Here is a 20,486-nt window from a genome sequence, read left to right on the forward strand (position 1 = left end):
ATGTCCGGAGGGCACTTTCTCAGCATATCTTTGTACCTCTCCCAAGCTTCATAAAGGGACTCTCCTTCATGCTGTCAGAAAGTTTGAATGTCAGTTTTGAGCTTAGTTAACCTCTAAGGTGGGAAGAACTTAGTTAGGAACTTAGTGACAAAGTCCTCCTATATGGTTATGCTCTTCTTGCACTGATTATTGATAAGCGGATAATTTATACACTTTTTGGCATTGTTTTTACATAGTTTTTAGTATGATTTAGTTAGTTTTTAGTATATTTTTATTAGTTTTTAAATAAAATTCACATTTCTGGACTTTACTATGAGTTTGTGTGTTTTTCTGTGATTTCAGGTAATTTCTGGCTGAAACTGAGGGACTTGAGCAAAAATCAGATTCAGAGGTTGAAGAAGGACTGCAGATGCTGTTGGATTCTGACCTCCCTGCACTCAAAATGGATTATCTGGAGCTACAAAACTCCAAATGGCGCGATCTCAATTGCGTTGGAAAGTAGACATCCAGGGCTTTTCATCAATATATAATAGTCTATACTTTGCCCGAGTTTAGATGACGCAAACTGGCGTTCAACGCCAGTTCCATGCTGCATTTTGGAGTTAAACGCCAGAAACAGGTTGCAAAGTGGAGTTAAACGCCAGAAACAGGTTACAAACTGGTGTTCAACTCCAAAAGAAGCCTCTACACATGTAAATCTCAATGCTCAGCCCAAGCACACACCAAGTGGGCCCCAGAAGTGGATTTCTGCATCATTTATTCATTTTTGTAAACCCTAGTAACTAGTCTGATATAAATAGGACCTTTTACTATTGTATTAGACATCTTTGATCAGTTTTATGCTATCTTAGACCTTTATGGGGCTGGCCTCTCGGCCATGCCTGGACCTTATTCTTATGTATTTTCAACGGTAGAGTTTCTACACACCATAGATTAAGGTGTGGAGCTCTGATGTTCCTCATGAATTAATACAAAGTACTATTGTTTTTCTATTCAATTCAAGCTTATTCCGATTCTAAGATATTCATTCGCACTTCAATATGAATGTGATGATCGTGACAGTCATCATCATTCCCAACCTATGAACGTGTGCCTGACAACCACTTCCGTTCTACCTTAGATTGAATGAATATCTCTGAGATTCCTTAATCAGAGTCTTCGTGGTATAAGTTAGAATCCATGGACGGCCATTCTTGAGATCCGGAAAGTCTAAACCTTGTCTATGGTATTCCGAGTAGGATCTGGGAAGGGATGGCTGCGATGAGCTTCAAACTCGCGAGTGTTGGGCGTAGTGACAGACGCAAAAGGATCAATGGATCCTATTCCAGTATGATCGAGAACCGACAGATGATTAGCCATGCAGTGACAGCGCATTGGACCATTTTCACTAAGAGGACAGGATGTAGCCATTGACAACGGTGATGCCTAACATACAGCTTGCCATAGAAAGGAGTATGAATGATTGGATGAAGATAATAGGAAAGCAGAGGTTCAGGAGGAACGAACACATCTCTATACGCTTATCTGAAATTCTCACCAATGAATTACATAAGTATCACTATCTTTATTTTATATTTTATTTATCTTTTAATTATTAAATCTCTATAATCAATTAAATCCGCCTGACTGAGATTTACAAGGTGACCATAGCTTGCTTCAAGCCGACAATCTCCGTGGGATCGACCCTTACTCACGTAAGGTTTATTACTTGGACGACCCAGTGCACTTGCTGGTTAGTTGTGCGAAGTTGTGACAAAGAACTAAGATTATGAACGTGCGTATTAAGTTTTTAGCGCCGTTACCAAGGAATGAACCGTCACGATTTCCGCGCACCAAGTTTTTGGCGCCGTTGCCAGGGATTGTTCGAGTTTGGACAACTGACGGTTCATCTTGTTGCTCAGATTAGGTAATTTTATTTTATTTTTAAGCCTTTTATTTCTTATTTTCGAAAATAATACAAAAATTTTTTTTTCTTTTTCGTTTTTCCCAAAATAATTTTCGAAAATCCAAAAAAAAAATTATAAAATGATAAAATCAAAAATAATTTTTGTGTTTCTTGTTTGAGTCTTGAGTCAAATTTTAAGTTTGGTGTCAATTGCATGTTTTTAAAATTTGTGCATTTTTCGAAAACTCATGCATGTGTTCTTCATGATCTTCAAGTTGTTCTTGACAAGTCTTCTTGTTTGATCTTCATATTTTCTTATTTTGTGTCTTTTGTTATTTTTCATATGCATTTTTGCATTCATAGTGTCTAAACATGAAAAATCTCTAAGTTTGGTGTCTTGCATATTTTTCTTTTCTCAAAAAATTTTTAAAAATAAGTTCTTGGTGTTCATCTTGACATTCAAAGTGTTCTTGGTGTTCATCTTGACATTCATACTGTTCTTGCATGCATTATGTGTTTTGATTCATAATTTTTATGTCTTGTGTCTTTTTTTGTGTTTTTCTCTTTCATCATTAAAAATTCAAAAATAAAAAAAATATCTTTCCCTTTTTCTCTCATAATTTTCGAAAATTTGACTGACTTTTTCAAAACTTTTCAAAATTTAGTTGTTTCTTATGAGTCAAATCAAATTTTCAATTTAAAAAATCTATCTTTTTTCAAATCTTTTTCAAAAATCAAATCTTTTTCATTTTCTTTTATGATTTTCGAAAATTTCAAAAATTATTTTCAAAATCTTTTTCTTATTTTTATTTCATATTTTCGAAATTAATGCTAACAATTAATGTGATTGATTCAAAATTTTTAAGTCTGTTACTTGTCTCTTAAGAAAGGTTCAATCTTTAAATTTTAAATCATATCTTTTTGTTTCTTGTTAGTCAAGTAATCAACTTTAATTTTCAAAATCAAATCCTTTTAAATTTTTTTTTTCAAATCTTTTTCAATTTAAATTTCAATCACATCTTTTTCAAAACTTAAATTCAAAATCTTTTCTATTTTCTTATCTCTACAAAAATTTGATTTTCAAATCTTTTTCAATTAATCACTTAACTTTTTGTTTGATTTTAAAAGTTTACTATTTCAATCATATCTTTTTCAAAACTACCTAACTAATTCTATCCCTAATTTTCGAAAATCACCTTCATATTTTTCAAAATTCCTTTTTAAATTAACTAATTGTTTTAATTTTAATTTAATTTTATTTAAGTGTTCCTTTCTTAATTTTTGAATTTTTAATTTTAATTCTAATTTAAAAACAAAAATACTTTTATTTTATTTTATCTAATTTTCGAAAATTCTTCTCCCTCACCTCCTTCTATTTATTTATTTCTTTACTAACACTCCTCTTCATCTAAGAATTCGAACCTACTTCTCACCCTTGTGTTTGGATTCTCCTTCTTCTATTCATATCTTCTTCTACTCACATAAAAGAATCTTTATCCTGTGACATAGAGGATTCCATATTTTCTTTTCTGTTTTCTTCTTTTTCATATGAGTAGGAGCAAGGATAAAAACATTCTTGTTGAAGCTGATCCGGAACCTGAAAGGACTCTGAAGAGGAAGCTAAGAGAAGCTAAAACACAACACTCTGAAGAGGACTTTACAGAAATTTTCGAAAAAGAAGGAGACATGGCTGAAAATAATAACAATGCAAGGAAGATGCTTGGTGACTTTACTGCACCAAATTCCAATTTACATGGAAGAAGCATCTCAATCCCTGCCATTGGAGCAAAGAATTTTGAGCTGAAACCTCAATTAGTTTCTCTGATGCAACAGAATTGCAAGTTTTATGGACTTCCATCAGAAGATCCTTTTCAGTTCTTAACTGAATTCTTGCATATCTGTGATACTGTTAAGACCAATGGGGTTGATCCCGAGGTCTACAGGCTTATGCTTTTCCCGTTTGCTGTAAGAGACAGAGCTAGAGTATGGTTGGACTCTCAACCTAAAGATAGCCTGAACTCTTGGGATAAGCTGGTCACGGCTTTCTTAGCCAAGTTCTTTCCTCCTCAAAAGCTTAGCAAGCTTAGAGTGGATGTTCAAACCTTCAGACAAAAAGAAGGTGAATCCCTCTATGAAGCTTGGGAGAGATACAAGGAACTGACCAAAAAGTGCCCTTCTGACATGCTTTCAGAATGGACCATCCTGAATATATTCTATGATGGTCTGTCTGAACTATCAAAGATGTCATTGGACCATTCTGCATGTGGATCCATTCACCTAAAGAAAACGCCTGCAGAAGCTCAAGAACTCATTGACATGGTTGCAAATAACCAGTTCATGTACACTTCTGAAAGGAATCCTGTGAGTAATGGGACGCCTTAGAGGAAGGGAGTTCTTGAAATTGATACTCTGAATGCCATATTGGCTCAGAATAAAATATTGACTCATCAAGTCAATATGATCTCTCAGAGTCTGAATGGATTGAAGGAATCATCCAACAGTACTAAAGAGGCATCTTCTGAAGAAGAAGCTTATGATCCTGAGAAACCTGCAATAGCAGAGGTGAATTACATGGGTGAACCCTATGGAAACACCTATAATCCCTCATGGAGAAATCATCCAAATTTCTCATGGAAGGATCAACAAAAGCCTCAACAAGGCTTTAATAATGGTGGAAGAAACAGGTTTAGCAATAGCAAGCCTTTTCCATCATCCACTCAGCAACATACAGAGAATTCTGAGCAGAATTCATCTTGTTTAGCAAATATAGTCTCTGATCTATCTAAGGCCACTGTGAGTTTCATGAATGAAACAAGGTCCTCCATTAGAAATTTGGAGGCACAAATGGGCTAGCTGAGTAAAAGAGTCACTGAAACTCCTCCTAGTACTCTCCCAAGCAATAAGAAAAGAATCCAAAGAGAGAGTGCAAGGCCATTGATTTGACCATCATAGCCGAACCTACAAGGGAGGAGAAGGACGTGAATCCTAGTGAGGAAGACCTCCTGGGACGTCCAGTGACCAATAAGGAGTATCCCTTTGAGGAACCAAAGGAATCTGAGGCTCATCTAGAGACCATAGAGATTCCATTGAACCTCCTTCTGCCCTTCATGAGCTCTGATGAGTATTCATCCTCTGAAGAGGATGAAGACATTATTGAAGAGCAAGTTGCTAAGTACTTTGGTGCAATCATGAAGCTGAATGCCAAATTATTTGGTAATGAGACTTGGGAAGATGAACCTCCCTTGCTCACCAATAAACTAAATGCATTGGATAGGCAGAAATTACCTCAAAAGAAATAGGATCCTGGCAAATTCTTAATACCATGTACCATAGGCACCATGACCTTTGAGAAGGCTCTGTATGACCTGGGGTCAGGAATAAACTTAATGCCACTCTCTGTAATGGAGAAACTTGGGATCTTTGAGGTGCAAGCTGCCAGAATCTCATTAGAGATGGTAGACAACTCAAGAAAACAGGCTTATGGACAAGTAGAGGACGTGTTAGTAAAGGTTGAAGGCCTTTACATCCCTGCTGATTTCATAATCCTAGACACTGGGAAGGATGAGGATGAATCCATCATCCTTGGAAGACCCTTCCTAGCGACAGTAAGAGCTGTGATTGATGTGGACAGAGGAGAATTGGTCATTCAACTGAATGAGGACAACCTTGTGTTTAAGACTCAAGGATCTCCTTCTGTAACCATGGAGAGGAAGCATGAAAAGCTTCTCTCACTGCAGAGTCAACCAAAGCCCCCACAGTCAAACTCTAAGTTTGGTGTTGGGAGGCCACAACCAAATTCTAAGTTTGGTGTTGAACCCCCACATTCAAAATCTAAGTTTGGTGTTGGGAGGTTCCAACCTTGCTCTGATTATCTGTGAGGCTCCATGAGAGCTCACTGTCAAGCTATTGACATTAAAGAAGCGCTTGTTAGGAGGCAACCCAATGTTATTTAATTATATCTATTTTATTTTCCTTTTGTTATTTCGTGTTTTAGTAGGTTGATGATCATGTGGAGTCACAAAAACTACTGAAAAATCAAAAACAGAATGAAAAACAGCACACCCTGAAAGAGAGCAGTTTGACGTTTAAACGCCAGAAACAAGCATCCGCCTGGCGTTAAACGCCAGAAACAGGCTACATTTGGGTGTTTAACGCCAGAAACAAGCAGCAGTCTGGCGTTAAACGCCAGGATTGCACAGCAAAGGCGTTTTACACGCCTAATTGGAGCAGGGATGTTAAGTCCTTGACCCCACTTGATCTGTGGACCCCACAGGATCCCCACATCTTCTTCTCTCCTCTTCACACCTTTTTATAACTCTCTTCCCTAAATACCCTTCACCAATCACCTCAATCACTCTTTCCCATCACCTCTTCACCACTCACATCCATCCTCTCTTCCCCATAAACCCCACCTACCTTCAAAATTCAAACTATTTTCCCTCCCAAACCCAACCCTAATGGCCGAACCCTACAACCCCCTCACTCCTATATAAACCCCTCACTCCTTCTTCATTTTCACACAAAGCAACCCTCTCTTCTTCTCCTTGGCCGAATACATCTTCTTCCCCCATCTCCTCCATTCTCTTCTTCTTCTACTAATTTCTTTCTTCTTTTGCTCCAGGACGAGCAAACATTTTAAGTTTGGTGTGGTAAAAGCATAGCTTTTTGTTTTTCCATAACCATTTATGGCACCTAAGGCCAAAGAAACCTCTAGAAAGAGGAAAGAAAAGACAAAAGCTTCCACCTCTGAGTCATGGGAGATGGAGAGATTCATCTCAAGGGTCCATAGCTCAGTAGTAGAGCATTTGACTGCAAAACAAGAGATCATGGACCTCAACATGAGCATGAGAAAATTCCTCACCATGAAATCCCTGAGATGCCTCAAGAGATGCACTTTCCTCCACAAAACTATTGGGAGCAAATCAACACCTCCCTAGGAGAATTAAGTTCCAACATGGGACAACTAAGGGTGGAACACCAAGAGCACTCCATCATTCTTCATGAGATTAGAAAAGATCAAAGAGCTATGAGGGAGGAGCAACAAAGGCAAGGAAGAGACATAGAGGAGCTCAAAAGCACCATTGGTTCTTCAAGAAGAAGAAGATGCCATCCTCACTAAGGTGGACTCATTCCTTAATCTCCTTGTCTATTTATTTTCTGTTTTCGGTTTCCATGCTTCATGTTTAATTATGTTTATGTCTTTACTATATGATCATTTATGTTTAAGTGTCTATGTCTTAAAGCTATGAATGTCCTATGAATCCATCACCTCTCTTAAATGAAAACTGTTTTAAAAACAAAAGAACAAGAAGTACAGGGTTTCGAATTCATCCTTGAAACTAGTTTAATTATTTTGATGTGGTGACAATACTTTTTGTTTTCTGAATGAATGCTTGAACAGCGCATATGTCTTTTGAATTTGATGTTTTTGAATGTTAAATATGTTGGCTCTTGAAGAATAAGGAAAAAGGAGAAATGTTATTTGATAATCTGAAAAATCATAAAAATGATTCTTGAAGCAAGAAAAAGCAGTGAATACAGAAGCTTGCAGGAAAAAAAAAGAGAAAAAAAATAGCAAAAAAAAAGAAAGAAAAAAGAAAAAGCAAGCAGAAAAAGCCAAAAGCTCTTTAAACCAAAAGGCAAGAGCAAAAAGCCAATAGCCCTTAAAACCAAAAGGCAAGGGTAAATAAAAAGGATCCAAGGCTTTGAGCATCAGTGGATAGGAGGGCCTAAAGAAATAAAATCCTGGCCTAAGCAGCTAAACCAAGCTGTCCCTAACCATGGGCTTGTGGCGTGAAGGTGTCAAGTGAAAGCTTGAGACTGAGCGGTTAAAGTCAAGGTCCAAAGCAAAAAAAAAAGAGTGTGCTTAAGAACCCTGGACACCTCTAATTGGGGACTTTAGCAAAGCTGAGTCACAATCTGAAAAGGTTCACCCAGTTATGTGTCTGTGGCATTTATGTATCCGGTGGTAATACTGGAAAACAAAGTGCTTAGGGCCACGGCCAAGACTCATAAAGTAGCTGTGTTCAAGAATCAACATGCTGAACTAGGAGAATCAATAACGCTATCTGAACTCTGAGTTCCTATAGATGCCAATCATTCTGAACTTCAATGGATAAAGTGAGATGCCAAAACTATTCAAGAGGCAAAAAGCTACAAGTCCCGCTCATCTGATTGGAGCTAAGTTTCATTGATATTTTGGAATTTATAGTATATTCTCTTCTTTTTATCCTATTTGATTTTCAGTTGCTTGGGGACAAGCAACAATTTAAGTTTGGTGTTGTGATGAGCGGATAATTTATACGCTTTTTGGCATTGTTTTTACATAGTTTTTAGTATGATTTAGTTAGTTTTTAGTATATTTTTATTAGTTTTTAAATAAAATTCACATTTCTGGACTTTACTATGAGTTTGTGTGTTTTTCTATGATTTCAGGTAATTTCTGGCTAAAATTGAGGGACTTGAGCAAAAATCAGATTCAGAGGTTGAAGAAGGACTGCAGATGCTATTGGATTCTGACCTCCCTGCCCTCAAAATGGATTTTCTGGAGCTACAGAACTCCAAATGGCACATTATCAATTGCGTTGGAAAGTAGACATCCAGGGCTTTCCAGCAATATATAATAGTCTATACTTTGCCCGAGTTTAGACGACGCAAACTGGCGTTCAACGCCAGTTCCATGCTGCAAGCTGGAGTTAAATGCCAGAAACAGGTTGCAAAGTGGAGTTAAACGCCAGAAACAGGTTACAAACTGGCGTTCAACTCCAAAAGAAGTCTCTACACATGTAAAGCTCAATGCTCAGCCCAAGCACACACCAAGTGGGCCCCAGAAGTGAATTTCTGCATCATTTACTCATTTTTGTAAACCCTAGTAACTAGTCTGATATAAATAGGACCTTTTACTATTGTATTAGACATCTTTGATCAGTTTTATGCTATTTTAGACCTTTATGGAGCTGGCCTCTCGGTCATGCCTGGACTTTATTCTTATGTATTTTCAACGGTAGAGTTTCTACACACCATAGATTAAGGTGTGGAGCTTTGCTGTTCCTCATGAATTAATACAAAGTACTATTGTTTTTCTATTCAATTCAAGCTTATTCCAATTCTAAGATATTCATTCGCACTTCAATATGAATGTGATGATCGTGACAGTCATCATCATTCCCAACCTATGAACGCGTGCCTGACAACCACTTCCGTTCTACCTTAGATTGAATGAATATCTCTGAGATTCCTTAATCAGAGTCTTCGTGGTATAAGTTAGAATCCATGGACGGCCATTCTTGAGATCTGGAAAGTTTAAACCTTGTCTGTGGTATTCCGAGTAGGATCTGGGAAGGGATGGCTACGACGAGCTTCAAAATCGCGAGTGCTGGGCATAGTGACAGATGCAAAAGGATCAATGGATCCTATTCCAGTATGATCGAGAACCGACAGATGATTAGCCATGCAGTGACAGTGCATTGGACCATTTTCACTGAGAGGACAGGATGTAGCCATTGACAACGGTGATGCCTAACATACAGCTTGCTATAGAAAGGAGTATGAATGATTGGATGAAGATAATAGGAAAGCAGAGGTTCAGGAGGAACGAACGCATCTCTATACGCTTATCTGAAATTCTCACCAATGAATTACATAAGTATCACTATCTTTATTTTATATTTTATTTATCTTTTAATTATTAAATCTCTATAATCAATTAAATCCGCCTGACTGAGATTTACAAGGTGACCATAGCTTGCTTCAAGCCGACAATCTCCGCAGGATCAACCCTTACTCACGTAAGGTTTATTACTTGGACGACCCAGTGCACTTGCTGGTTAGTTGTGCAAAGTTGTGACAAAGAACTAAGATTATGAACGTGCGTATTAAGTTTTTAGCCCCGTTACCAAGGAATGAACCGTCACGATTTCCGCGCACCAATTATCCAGCCACTACTTATCCCGATCCCTTACAGCAAAAGGGAATAGCAACAACCGATAAACCTTAGCTGGGATGCCATTTGTCTTGACAGTGTCACAAATTTGCAGGAAGTTAGAGATAAACAAATTAAGATCTTCCTGCGGGCTTCCACCAAACTGGTAATTTTGTTGAACCAATGTAACAAGTTGAAGTTTCAGTTCAAAATTGTTGGCATTAACAGTAGGTGTCACAATGCTACTTCCACAGCTCCCTGGATTATGAGTAGTGAAAGATCCAAGAGTCCTCTTAAGTTAAGAAACATTTGATAAACCCCGTTTTTAGGGTTTATCTTGTATGGATTTTGAGGGTTTTATCGATTTTTTTTCACACTTATTCATAAATAATGCATGGTTTTGAGTTTCCTTCCCGATTTTGCTTCATGGATGAAAATATGCCTCTTTTACACTGAATGTGCCATATTTGAACCCTCTCCTGTTACCATTCGATGCCGTGATCCGTTTACTAAGTGATTCCAGAGTTCTTAGGGCAAGGATGGCTTAGGAGAGAAGAAGAAAGCATGCATGAATGGAAGGAGCATGGAAAATGAAGCTTTGGAGCTTGAGCAGCGACGCGCACGCGTACTTTGCGCGTACGTGTGGATGCGCGCTACTGGATCGGCACGAGGAAGCCAAAGCTAGAAGCCGGTGCATTCGCGCGGCGTAGCCAGAACCTCATGGATGCGCACGCGTGCTTGGCGCTTGCGCGTGGATCATGAAAGCCCTAGGGACGCGCACGCGTGCTATACGCGTACGCGTCGATGCCCGCATGTGATTTTTTAAGTGAAAATGTGCCCAGCGAATTCACAGAAGCTGTGGGGCCCAATTGAAACTAATTTTGGCGCCAAAACCCATAAGAAGACCAAGGGATGATGGGATTCTCATCTGTTGACTCATTTTGAGATATTTTTCTAGTTAGTTTTGGAAGTTACATTTTTGTAGAGAGAGAAACTCTAGCTTCTCTCTAGGGTTTTGCTTCTCGAATTGGAATTCTCTTGTATCCATTGGTGAGATCTATTGTCAATTCACTTCTACCTTGCTTCCAATTGTAGATCTAGATTCTCATACTCTCAATTTAGTTCTTGTTGTTCAAGTTACTTGTGGATCTTAGCTTTTGGATGTTGTTACTTCTATTTCCATTAATTCATTGAGGTAATCTCATGTTCCTAGTTCTCAATTGTTGATTGTTGTTAATCTCTTGTAGTGTATATCCTTGATTGCAAGTTTACTCTCAATTTTATAATGTCTTTCATCCTTGCTCTCCAAGTGTTTGAGAAAATGCAAACTTTAACTATGGAGTAGACTTTTCCTACTTGGCTTGGGGGTTGAGGTATTGGAGACACTTGAATTGTTAATGTCCTTTGTTGATTATCAATTGGAGAATACTAATTGATTTGCATGTCACTAAAGCTAGACTTCCCTAGGGTTAGACTAGGATTTGTGAACTCAAATTGATTACTTTCACTTGACTTTCCTTAATACTAGGGGTTAACTAAGTGAAGCAATAACTAATTGTGATCACAATTGATGGAGATAATGATGATAGGAAGTCCGATACTCACTTCTAGCCAAGGCCTTTATATTGCTTGATTCTCATTTACACTATTAGCTTGTTCCTCTCTTGTATGAAACTCCAAACACCAATACACTTTCTAAACAACAATGTGCATCTTGGAGCACTCCTAGGGAGAACAACTCGAGACTCATACTCTCGGTTATTGATTTTAGATTGTTTGATGTGGAATTGCGTGTCGGTTTAGACTATACTACGATTGGAATTATTGATAAATTCTACACCGGCATAAAATCACTCATCAACATTAGCATTGTGATTTGCATTCTCAGCCATGGTGTTTTCAGTCTCTTCTTCAACTACCTCTTCAATCTCTTCTTCAACCATTTGATCTCTAACTTGTTTTCTTTGTCGCCAAAGAGTTCTTTCTGTCTCATGATCGTAGTGAAGATGCTCTTTATCCCTGTTATTCTGCATAAATAAAACAACAAGGAAATAAAATTAGAACTCCCTTCACATTGACGAAGGGAATTCCCATGTGGGAAAATAAAATAAAAACAGTAAATGAATAAAAGGTAAAAAGGGCTAATATAGGTAATCAATTGATTAGTAGTTTGTTAACCATGATTAATCCCTGGCAACGGCGCCAAAAACTTGATGCGAATTTTGCATCACAATACTACTGACAAATACACCGGGTCGTACTAAGTAATAAACTGATGGTGAGTGAGTGTTGATTCCACAAAGATTAACGGATTAAGCAAGCAATGGTCAATCGATTAATCAAGCCAGGCAATCAAAATTAGGTTTTTCAAAGGTTTGAACATAAACAGCAATGTAAAAGAAAACAGTGAGTATTGAATGATAATATGATTAAAAAAGTTAAGATTTTAGAGATGTTAAGACGTCCAGATCAATAATTTTCACTTTCCACCTTGATTTTGCAAAGATATATCCATGGCAAATCATTAGTAATTAAATCCTAATCCCTTGATAATTCAATTTCTCTTTAACCTAATTAACCACTAATTCCTTAGTCAATTACTTAAGAAAAGAGTTAAGCACCTCCACTTATTATAAGCCACACAATTCTAAGAATCTCTTCTAATTGATTCAATGTCACTTATCAAGTCTAGTTTCAAAACTTAAGAGTTGTGAGAATTGGTTTTCAAGCTTAATTTAATTAATCAACTTTTTCAAGAAGTTAAAGAAATTCAAGTCAGAGAAGAATTGTTTCCCAACACATTCAAACCTTTTAGGATGAAGAACGAAAATCTTTTCTTAAGAAGATATCAATGCATAAATCAAAAGTAAAAAAAAAGCTAGTGTATTAATTAATCCATGGAATCAACAGAAATCCTAACCTTAACCAAGGAGAATTAGTCGCTCATGTTCTTCAGAGAAATCTTAGGATTATGAAAAGTAAAAAGTGGCGAAGAAGAGAAGATAATCCCCAAAGTGTCTGACTTCTCTCCTTAAATACTAACCCTAATGAAATTCAAATTCAAAACTTAAAACAGAATCAAAATTCAAATAAAATCAAATATAACTAATTAATATTTTTCTCTAGCCATGCTTTCAATCTTTTCCTCTTGTAAATCTTCAATTAATGTTGTGATTGGTGGGCCAAAGTTGAGCCTTTGATTGACCACATGAATGATGAAGAATTTAAGACTTAGTGGCTTAGTTTGAATCCCCCTAGAGAGTGTCCAAAATCCTACGTCGCACGTGAAACTAAATCTTAATTCAAATTTAAGTTTGGTGTTATGATGACACATCATTTTAAGCAATTTTAAATTCTTTTTCTTATTTATTTTTTTAGGTTTAATTAAATTTTTTATGTTTTCTAATAAAATTTAATAAATAATCAAATATTTAGAATTGAGATAGTATTTTTATGTTTTTAGAAATTTTAGGCTAAAAAAGTAGCAAAAATCAAGGTTTTTCACAAGAAAAGCACAAAACGTGGCCTAAGAAGCGTGGCTCAAAGAAAATGAAGACATGTGCATAGGAGGCACGCCAACACGCGAAGCAACATGCCTGATGGAAACTCCCCACGCCCGGTGGCCCAACTCCATTCCCGGCGGCCCACACATCACCCACAGCGGCCCCCTTGCGTCCTCTCCTATGCCTGGCGGACCTTCCCCTCTACAAGTTGAATGTTGGGCTTTTTTTCGGCCGATGTAGACTAGTCCCTTTTTGTTTGGCAGCACTTCCTCGTAGGGAACTACCAATTGTCCTTCTTTCTTGTGGTGGAACCTGGGATTCAACCTCCACCCAAAATTTTTCTAATCCAAGCCAGGTTAAGCACAATTACAACTCATGGATTCAACAATTAAGGCCCAAACTTAATTATCCACATAATCAAAAGCCTTAATCACATTCAGAAGAGTTGAAGATCTAGAATATTAGTTATTGATTCTCTCTAGAAGCATAAGAGATTTGGTTGTTAGAGTTTGAATTAAATTTTCGTTTTGAATTTGAAATTAAAGTCAGTAGCTTATCTTTCTCTCCGGAAATAGGTAGTTATCTTATCTCTCTCTAGATAAGAATAGCTTTAGTTTGAATTTAAATTCTAGAATTTAGGCTATAAATAAGTGAGCATAGCTCACAGAGAATGGAATCAAGTCCTCGGACTACTTCTTTTCTTCTTGTTTTTCTTAATTCTTTATGGGTAACTAATTCTCTATCAAAGGGTTAGGAGCTCTGTTTATGTTTTCTATGGATAATTAATTTACGTTTATTTTATTTCAAAATCTTGCATTGATCTATTTTATGATTGAGTTATTCATTCTTCATTCAGATTAGTGGATCGAAAGGAAAGTTAATTATTCTTAGATTCTTTTATTAAAATTAGAAAATTTGATATTTAAATCAAAGCTTGAAAGCTCTTTCACATGACTATTTGAATTCGGCTAGAAATAGTGGTTCAATTAGTGTGGGACACATACATGATTCTCATTCACTCTAATTTTGAATAGGTGACATATAATTCGAATTAGAACAACTTTTGAAAATTATGTTTTCTTTTAAGATTTAACTGGATAATACTAGCTTGAATACATGACATATAATTTGACCTAAGAACTACTTTTAAATTCTTTTTAATCTAAAATCAGTTTTTGTGCTTAATGTCTTTATTAATTAATTAACACCTAATTAATGCTTGAGAAACTGAGGAGCCAAGGAATTAAAAATCGGTTACTAAAAGTTTTGTCATGAAAGATCTTTGCAAACTTCAAGATAAATAAACAAGATTGGTTTTCCTAAGAGTACAAACATCTCCAAAACTCTTGACTCTCATTATCACTGTCTTCTCTCAATTCATCATTCAAGCTCAGTATCCGTGGCATCCAAGCATTCAACATTCAAGATTCTCAAGGCTCCCAGCAAGATACTCTCTTGCCCTCTTCGATCATCAATCAGGTCTTATTAATCTAATTAGGCTTTTTAATCGAAAATTTTTTTGTTCAATCCTTTAATTCTCGTGGAAACGATATCCACTCACCGTTGTATTACTTATGCAATCCGGTGTACTTATCAGTATCCATGAGTTTCAATTTTCGCTCATCAATTACCATAGCAAAAATGTGAATTGCCATTGGTCTATGTGTTGTCATAGATAACTATCTCAAATTTATAATTCTCAAATACTACTCAAGATTCCAGGATATATAGTATGAAACTACACATAGCTCATCCAATAATTGGAGTGTCATATCTGAATTTACCCTAAGTGGCAATGGTAGATTTGTGATTGGTGGTGGTGGTGGCGGTGGATGATGAGGATTGAGAATTGAAGATGGAGTAAGATTAGAGTTGGAGGTTAAATTAGATTAGAGAATAATTTAAAAAATTTTTAATATTTTTTAAGGTTTAGATAGTTTTGCCAAAAGAAATTCATCTTTTATTGATATAAAGTTAATTTTGATTTTTTGTGAGTAGATTTGCCAGTATTATAAACATTTGTAGATAGAAATGGTAGTTTATTCTATAAATAGGAAGATGGGAACTCCGGTTCCGTCGGTACTATTAAATACCGTCAACCACCACTGATAAAAACTTGGTTGATTTTTTGCAATATGAATGAGCAATACGAGTATACAACTGAATTATAACAATTAGGAAGTAGTACCTTCCACTTTCACGTTGGGTTTGTTAAGTTGCACCAAACTAGCTTCACTTTATAAATATTCCACGCTCTATTCCCAGTTTCATTAATTTGACTTACTCACAAACTTGGTTCAGTTTAAATTGTTCCCTTTGAAGCCAAATTGGTTCTCAAAACTACAAAAGTAACAAAAGAAAACATATCTTCAATCTGTAATGAATCTCAATCTCAATTATCTCTTCTTTAATAGAAATCAATCAACACAATCTATAGCAATTTACAACGATTCAATGACAACAATCTAAAAAAAGAAAGAAATAAAATTGTCTCTGTTAATTTTTAAACATTGTCATCTGAGGGAACTGATACTATAGACCTGGTTGATCTACCAGGTCCAGCAATATCTTTCTCCAAAGAATGAATCACTAAAGCCTTTTCAGCAACATCTTTCTCCACATAACGGCTAACTAAAGCAGTTTCAGAAGCATCCTTCTCCAGAGAGTGAGCAACTAAGGTTTTAACAACGTGCCGAAACTTCCTTCTGTAAGTTGGAAACTTTGATACACTCCTTATCATTCCAATCATCCTAATACAATAGTTAATACAAAATATTATACAAGGAGTTTACTAACAAGTCACTACACAAAATTGTTAGGGAAGAAAAAACCGAAACTTTTGATGGTTGTAATGAATTCAATATGTCAAGAATTTTAAAACATAACTTTTTGGCGAAAGATTTCTCTGTTCCTTAATAATATACAAAAGCAAACCCCTATTCTTATCCTTGACCAAAAAGGTAAAGTATACTTGTTGTCTCTCTCAATTTTAATTTTGTTCAATCCTGTCCCTAATGTTTTCGATTCATGTCAAAGTTATCTATGCATGTTTTCAATTTTGTCTCTACGTTTTAGATGAAATTAAGGTCCAAGGGTAATTTGACATAAAATTAAATGAAATTAAACATTAAAGATATTTTCGAAGAAAATAACGAATGTTAAGGACAAAAAAATACTTTACCGGACCAAAATCTTACAATTTAACCAAAAAAAATTACCACTTCATATTCAGCTTCTCAAAATAAAAAACAAGAGTTTACTTCTCTAATTTATTGAGTCAAAGATACAAGTCAATCACATACCTTCTGGAAATCCCCTCAATTTGAGCAGCTCTAAGAGCATCAGTAATCACCAAACCGCCATTATCCCAAGCCTCCAACCTTTGCTTGTTGCTTCCAAAGAGAACAACTTTCTCCAAGTACCTCACTTCATCTTCCACCAATGTAATCACCCTTATCTGCTCCTTCAGGACCATCACAGGATTGAAGAACCAATCCAACAGCTTGTCCTTCGGCCTGTTTAGATACGTGATCTCGAAATCTTCAAGGAGCAACACTCCGCTCGAGTTGGCCTTGATGGAGAAGAGGAGTGTCTGTAGAAGTGAATAACAAGGCAAGCCGACACCAACTATGGCTGCCTCATTACCATTCTTTCCCCTTAACCACTCATAAAGGTCACTCTGTGATAATACATTAGCATCCAATAATTCCTTCCCTTTCATCTCACAGTACCTCATCATATTTCCCCATATCTGTCACATTGAAATTGAAGTATAACAATGTAAGGTGTGATAAGTCACTTTAGAAAATGCACATCTTTCTAACAATTTTATTTGTTTACTATTTTGCATACTACTTTTGATATAAGATATGCACATTATTTGACAATTTCGTTGGTTAAGTATCCTACATATTTTTCCCCTATTGCATTAAGAGTTTAACTTTAATGCACTGACCATGCAAAACGCTTTACACAATCATCCAATCACATTCTTTTGGATGACCATTCACGTAGTCAACATAAAAGATAGTTATTTTTGTTGATGTGTCATTACATAATTGGATGCACATATAAAACTGCTTTAATTGACAGTGCATCAAAATTAAATTCATGCTTTAAACTTTAAACTATTACCTAATACATACTACTAGATAACGAGTTTCTCAGAAGAAAATTGCATGAATAGGATAAAAATTTACAAAGTTCTGGATCAAACATTAGGAGGAAAACCGCATACCTGCACCATTTTCACTTCTTGAATGGTCTCTCTTACTGATCTTGAAGGAGCCAAGCTTGGCATAAACATTGCAGGTGCCTCCATAGAAGTATTTACTCTGCCAGACACACTATTATTTCCTCGAACCGAGAACTCTGACGATTGAGAAACCATTTTCTTTCGATACTGGGGCCTGGCTGCGAGCAAATTAAACGCTGATGTTAACGGAAAAAAGAATGGCTGACAGGAGAAGGAAAATAATTGGGAAAATGCATACTTTGGAAGGAATGTCCCCTCACGAAGATAGAGCCAATCATTTGTGTATTCATCAAACTCGGCAACCATTGCAATCACATAGGCCAAACCTCGGCGGAACGATCTTTCCTACACTCATAGGAAAGACTAAATGGTGAGAGCAATGTCTCAATGGAAAGTACTTAGGCTGTGTTTGGTAAGTTTCCTAAAAGTTAGGATAGAAAAGTCGCATCTCAATATTTCTGTCTTAAGACACTTACCAAAGAAGGCCTTAGAGATGAAAGGACAATAAAAGAGTGTGATCAAACCTGATATACTATAACAGATGCATAAAGTCCAATAAAGATGCTTGAGAAAATGGCCAACAAAATGCTGGCAATGACAACGAGTGGCCAAACAAATATGGTCAAACCAGCAATGGGGACACATGCTGTTTCAAGGAATGGACCTTCTCTGCTAATTAAGTCATGCAAGAGTCTGAACCAACCCTTGAATAACAAGAAAGGGCTCTTTATTATGGCAATTGCAGTGAAAAGCGGAATCTCAACAATTAGCCCCATGATCCCCACAATGATACATGCAGGAACATGAATCAACCTGCAAAAAGTTCAGGTACATATATCAAGAACTAAGGGCTATTCTTCCTTTCAATTCCTAAACCCTCAATTACAATTCCAATTTTTCATAATCATGATATTGTTTTGCAACAGTACTCAGCTCAACAATCTTATAAAAAAAAGAGTACATTATCACTGTTTTTTGTCTTTCTTGCAAATAAAGGAAAATGAAAAATGTAAGAAACCTTATGATTATTACCTTAGTCTCAGACACTCATTTGAACTAGGTGATTCTCTTATTTCCTTCAAGTAACTTGGGTACGAATGGTAACACATATCTGCAAAATCCCTTACTACAGTACAGCTTCCTTTAATGGTTCCCAAGGTTCCATCCTGAGCCCAGAAAGAACACACAAAATGAGCCACTAATTTCTACCACAAGCATGGTTTCAAATTGCAGGAACCCTATATGAATAGTTACATTTTGAATCAGAGTAAATGTCCTTTTCGGGCGCCAGCCATTTATCCGAAAGACTAAACACATCTCCACAATTCAAAATTCCTAAATCGGTCCTCAACCATCCAATAACTGGTCTAGGCAGTTCCTGTAAACAGTAACATTCTGATGTATGAGGGATTGCTTAGCCCAATTACTTGGATGGATGGAAACCAATTAGAGATTTTTGAATTGTGGAGGGGCGCCTGGCCATTCGGACTAATGGTTAGGACCAAAAAGGGCATTTCCTCATAACCCCAAACATGGTTCGTCAGTCCTGATGCTGGGGACATGTTTCTTTCTTTCAAAAGGCTATACTGTCATTGCTATAATGTTATGAGAACACAAGAAGTAACATCTTAAGGAACCTCACCACAAGACAGTGCAAGAATTTCTTGGACTCATTATCATATCTGAAGGCCTCAAAAGTTGAAACCCATGGAGTGAAGAAGCCATAGCCAACACCAAGAAGAACGCTTCCAGCTATTCCTATACCTAACCATATACCAAATAAAGCAGGCAAAGCAATCAAAAATGCAACTTTCAACGCTGCATCAAATATTTCAATCCTGCAAAATTAAAATTAACACAAAAAAAATAAAAAAGAAGATAAAATTATGAGAATTGAGATTATAACTGAAAAAATCTCTATATAATAATAAATAAATAAATAAATAATGAAAATATTATGGTCTACTTCAAAAGCGTGTATACGGTCCATGCCACATGCCAAGGAAACAATCCAAGAATCACACCAACGTTGCCTATAATCAGTATCAAAGCAGCAATAGGACCCACAACTAAGCCTGCAGAATTTGAAGAAAAAATTTCAACAACTCATCATCCTAATTCATTTTACATGTAAGAACTTATAAATAAAATAGAGTAAAAGATTTAATATTTATTTAGTGGTCAAAACTCAAAAGGTTAATATTCAATCATGAACTTTATAAAGAATGGAAAAGAAGGGTGAAAAGAAAAGGAAAAAAGAGAAGCACCTTTTATGGCACCAAAGAAGAAGGCAGAGAAGAAAGCAAAGACCACATAAGAAGCCTTCACATAACCTTGCATAGAGCCACCAAAATCCATGCTAATTATAGGACCACGATCATGAAGAGAAATTGCTAGTTGTGATTAGAATTATTTTGAAAGAAACTATAAACACAAGAGAGAGAGAGAGAGAGAGAGAGAGAGAGAGAGAGAGAGAGAGAAGGAAAATGAGTAGTAAAGATTAAATAATAACAAAGAAGAAGAAGAAGAAGAAGAAGAAAGAGTCGTGCAGTGCAAGAAGATGACAAAACAAGAGAGACAGAGAAGGAAAACCGAAAACAGAACTAAGTTTATATGATTCAGGGTGTTGGGAACCAAAAAGTTTGCATTGTCATATGAAAAGGCAGAGTCCGCTAAAGAGAAGACTTAATTAATATTAATATTAATATTATAATGGTCAATTTACGTATAATGATGTTTAAAAAATTCAATGGCTTCACGCATAGTATTCCTTGACCAGATTTCCAAGGAGCTTTTGCTATAATAAAATTATATGAAATACGGATATTTTATTAAGATAATTTGCTGAGTGGTTGGATTCGTTTATTGGATATATTTTAGTCACAATAAAATATTGATATCTGGTTGGAAAAATATAAGTAG

The 20,486-nt window shown here is 36.2% G+C and overlaps 1 protein-coding gene and 2 non-coding genes across 3 annotated transcripts; 1 reads left to right on the forward strand and 2 right to left on the reverse strand.

Annotated features, from left to right (window-relative positions):
- On the forward strand, positions 1 to 104 carry LOC112725199 (small nucleolar RNA R71). The gene has a single exon (XR_003164322.1). It is a non-coding gene; the product is annotated as a small nucleolar RNA R71 (small nucleolar RNA).
- Positions 105 to 3,964: 3,860 nt separating this feature from the next.
- LOC112725809 (small nucleolar RNA R71) lies at positions 3,965 to 4,072 on the reverse strand. The gene has a single exon (XR_003164892.1). It is a non-coding gene; the product is annotated as a small nucleolar RNA R71 (small nucleolar RNA).
- Positions 4,073 to 15,684: 11,612 nt separating this feature from the next.
- Positions 15,685 to 20,235, reverse strand: LOC112720460 (uncharacterized membrane protein At3g27390). The gene is made up of 9 exons (XM_025771406.2): positions 19,832 to 20,235; positions 19,531 to 19,639; positions 19,207 to 19,402; positions 18,597 to 18,730; positions 18,089 to 18,377; positions 17,803 to 17,909; positions 17,547 to 17,718; positions 16,612 to 17,060; positions 15,685 to 16,059 (listed from the first exon to the last, which is right to left on the reverse strand). The coding sequence occupies exons 1-9, from the start codon at positions 19,920 to 19,922 to the stop codon at positions 15,813 to 15,815; spliced, it is 1,794 nt and encodes a 597-aa protein (XP_025627191.1). The 5' UTR covers positions 19,923 to 20,235; the 3' UTR covers positions 15,685 to 15,812.
- Positions 20,236 to 20,486: the final 251 nt, after the last annotated feature.

This window comes from Arachis hypogaea, chromosome 11, assembly GCF_003086295.3.
Source record: "Arachis hypogaea cultivar Tifrunner chromosome 11, arahy.Tifrunner.gnm2.J5K5, whole genome shotgun sequence".
Classification (NCBI taxonomy): Eukaryota; Viridiplantae; Streptophyta; class Magnoliopsida; order Fabales; family Fabaceae; genus Arachis; species Arachis hypogaea.

What these genes read in the sequence shown, in the direction of transcription:
- LOC112720460 (XM_025771406.2), bottom strand. Translation starts at nt 19,922, where the DNA reads ATGGATTTTGGTGGCTCTATGCAAGGTTATGTGAAGGCTTCTTATGTG. An exon ending in CTTCTTTGGTGCCATAAAAG is followed by an intron (nt 19,640 to 19,831) that starts GTGCTTCTCTTT and finishes CAAATTCTGCAG; the next exon opens with GCTTAGTTGTGGGTCCTATT. An exon ending in ATTGAGGGGATTTCCAGAAG is followed by an intron (nt 16,060 to 16,611) that starts GTATGTGATTGA and finishes CTATTGTATTAG; the next exon opens with GATGATTGGAATGATAAGGA.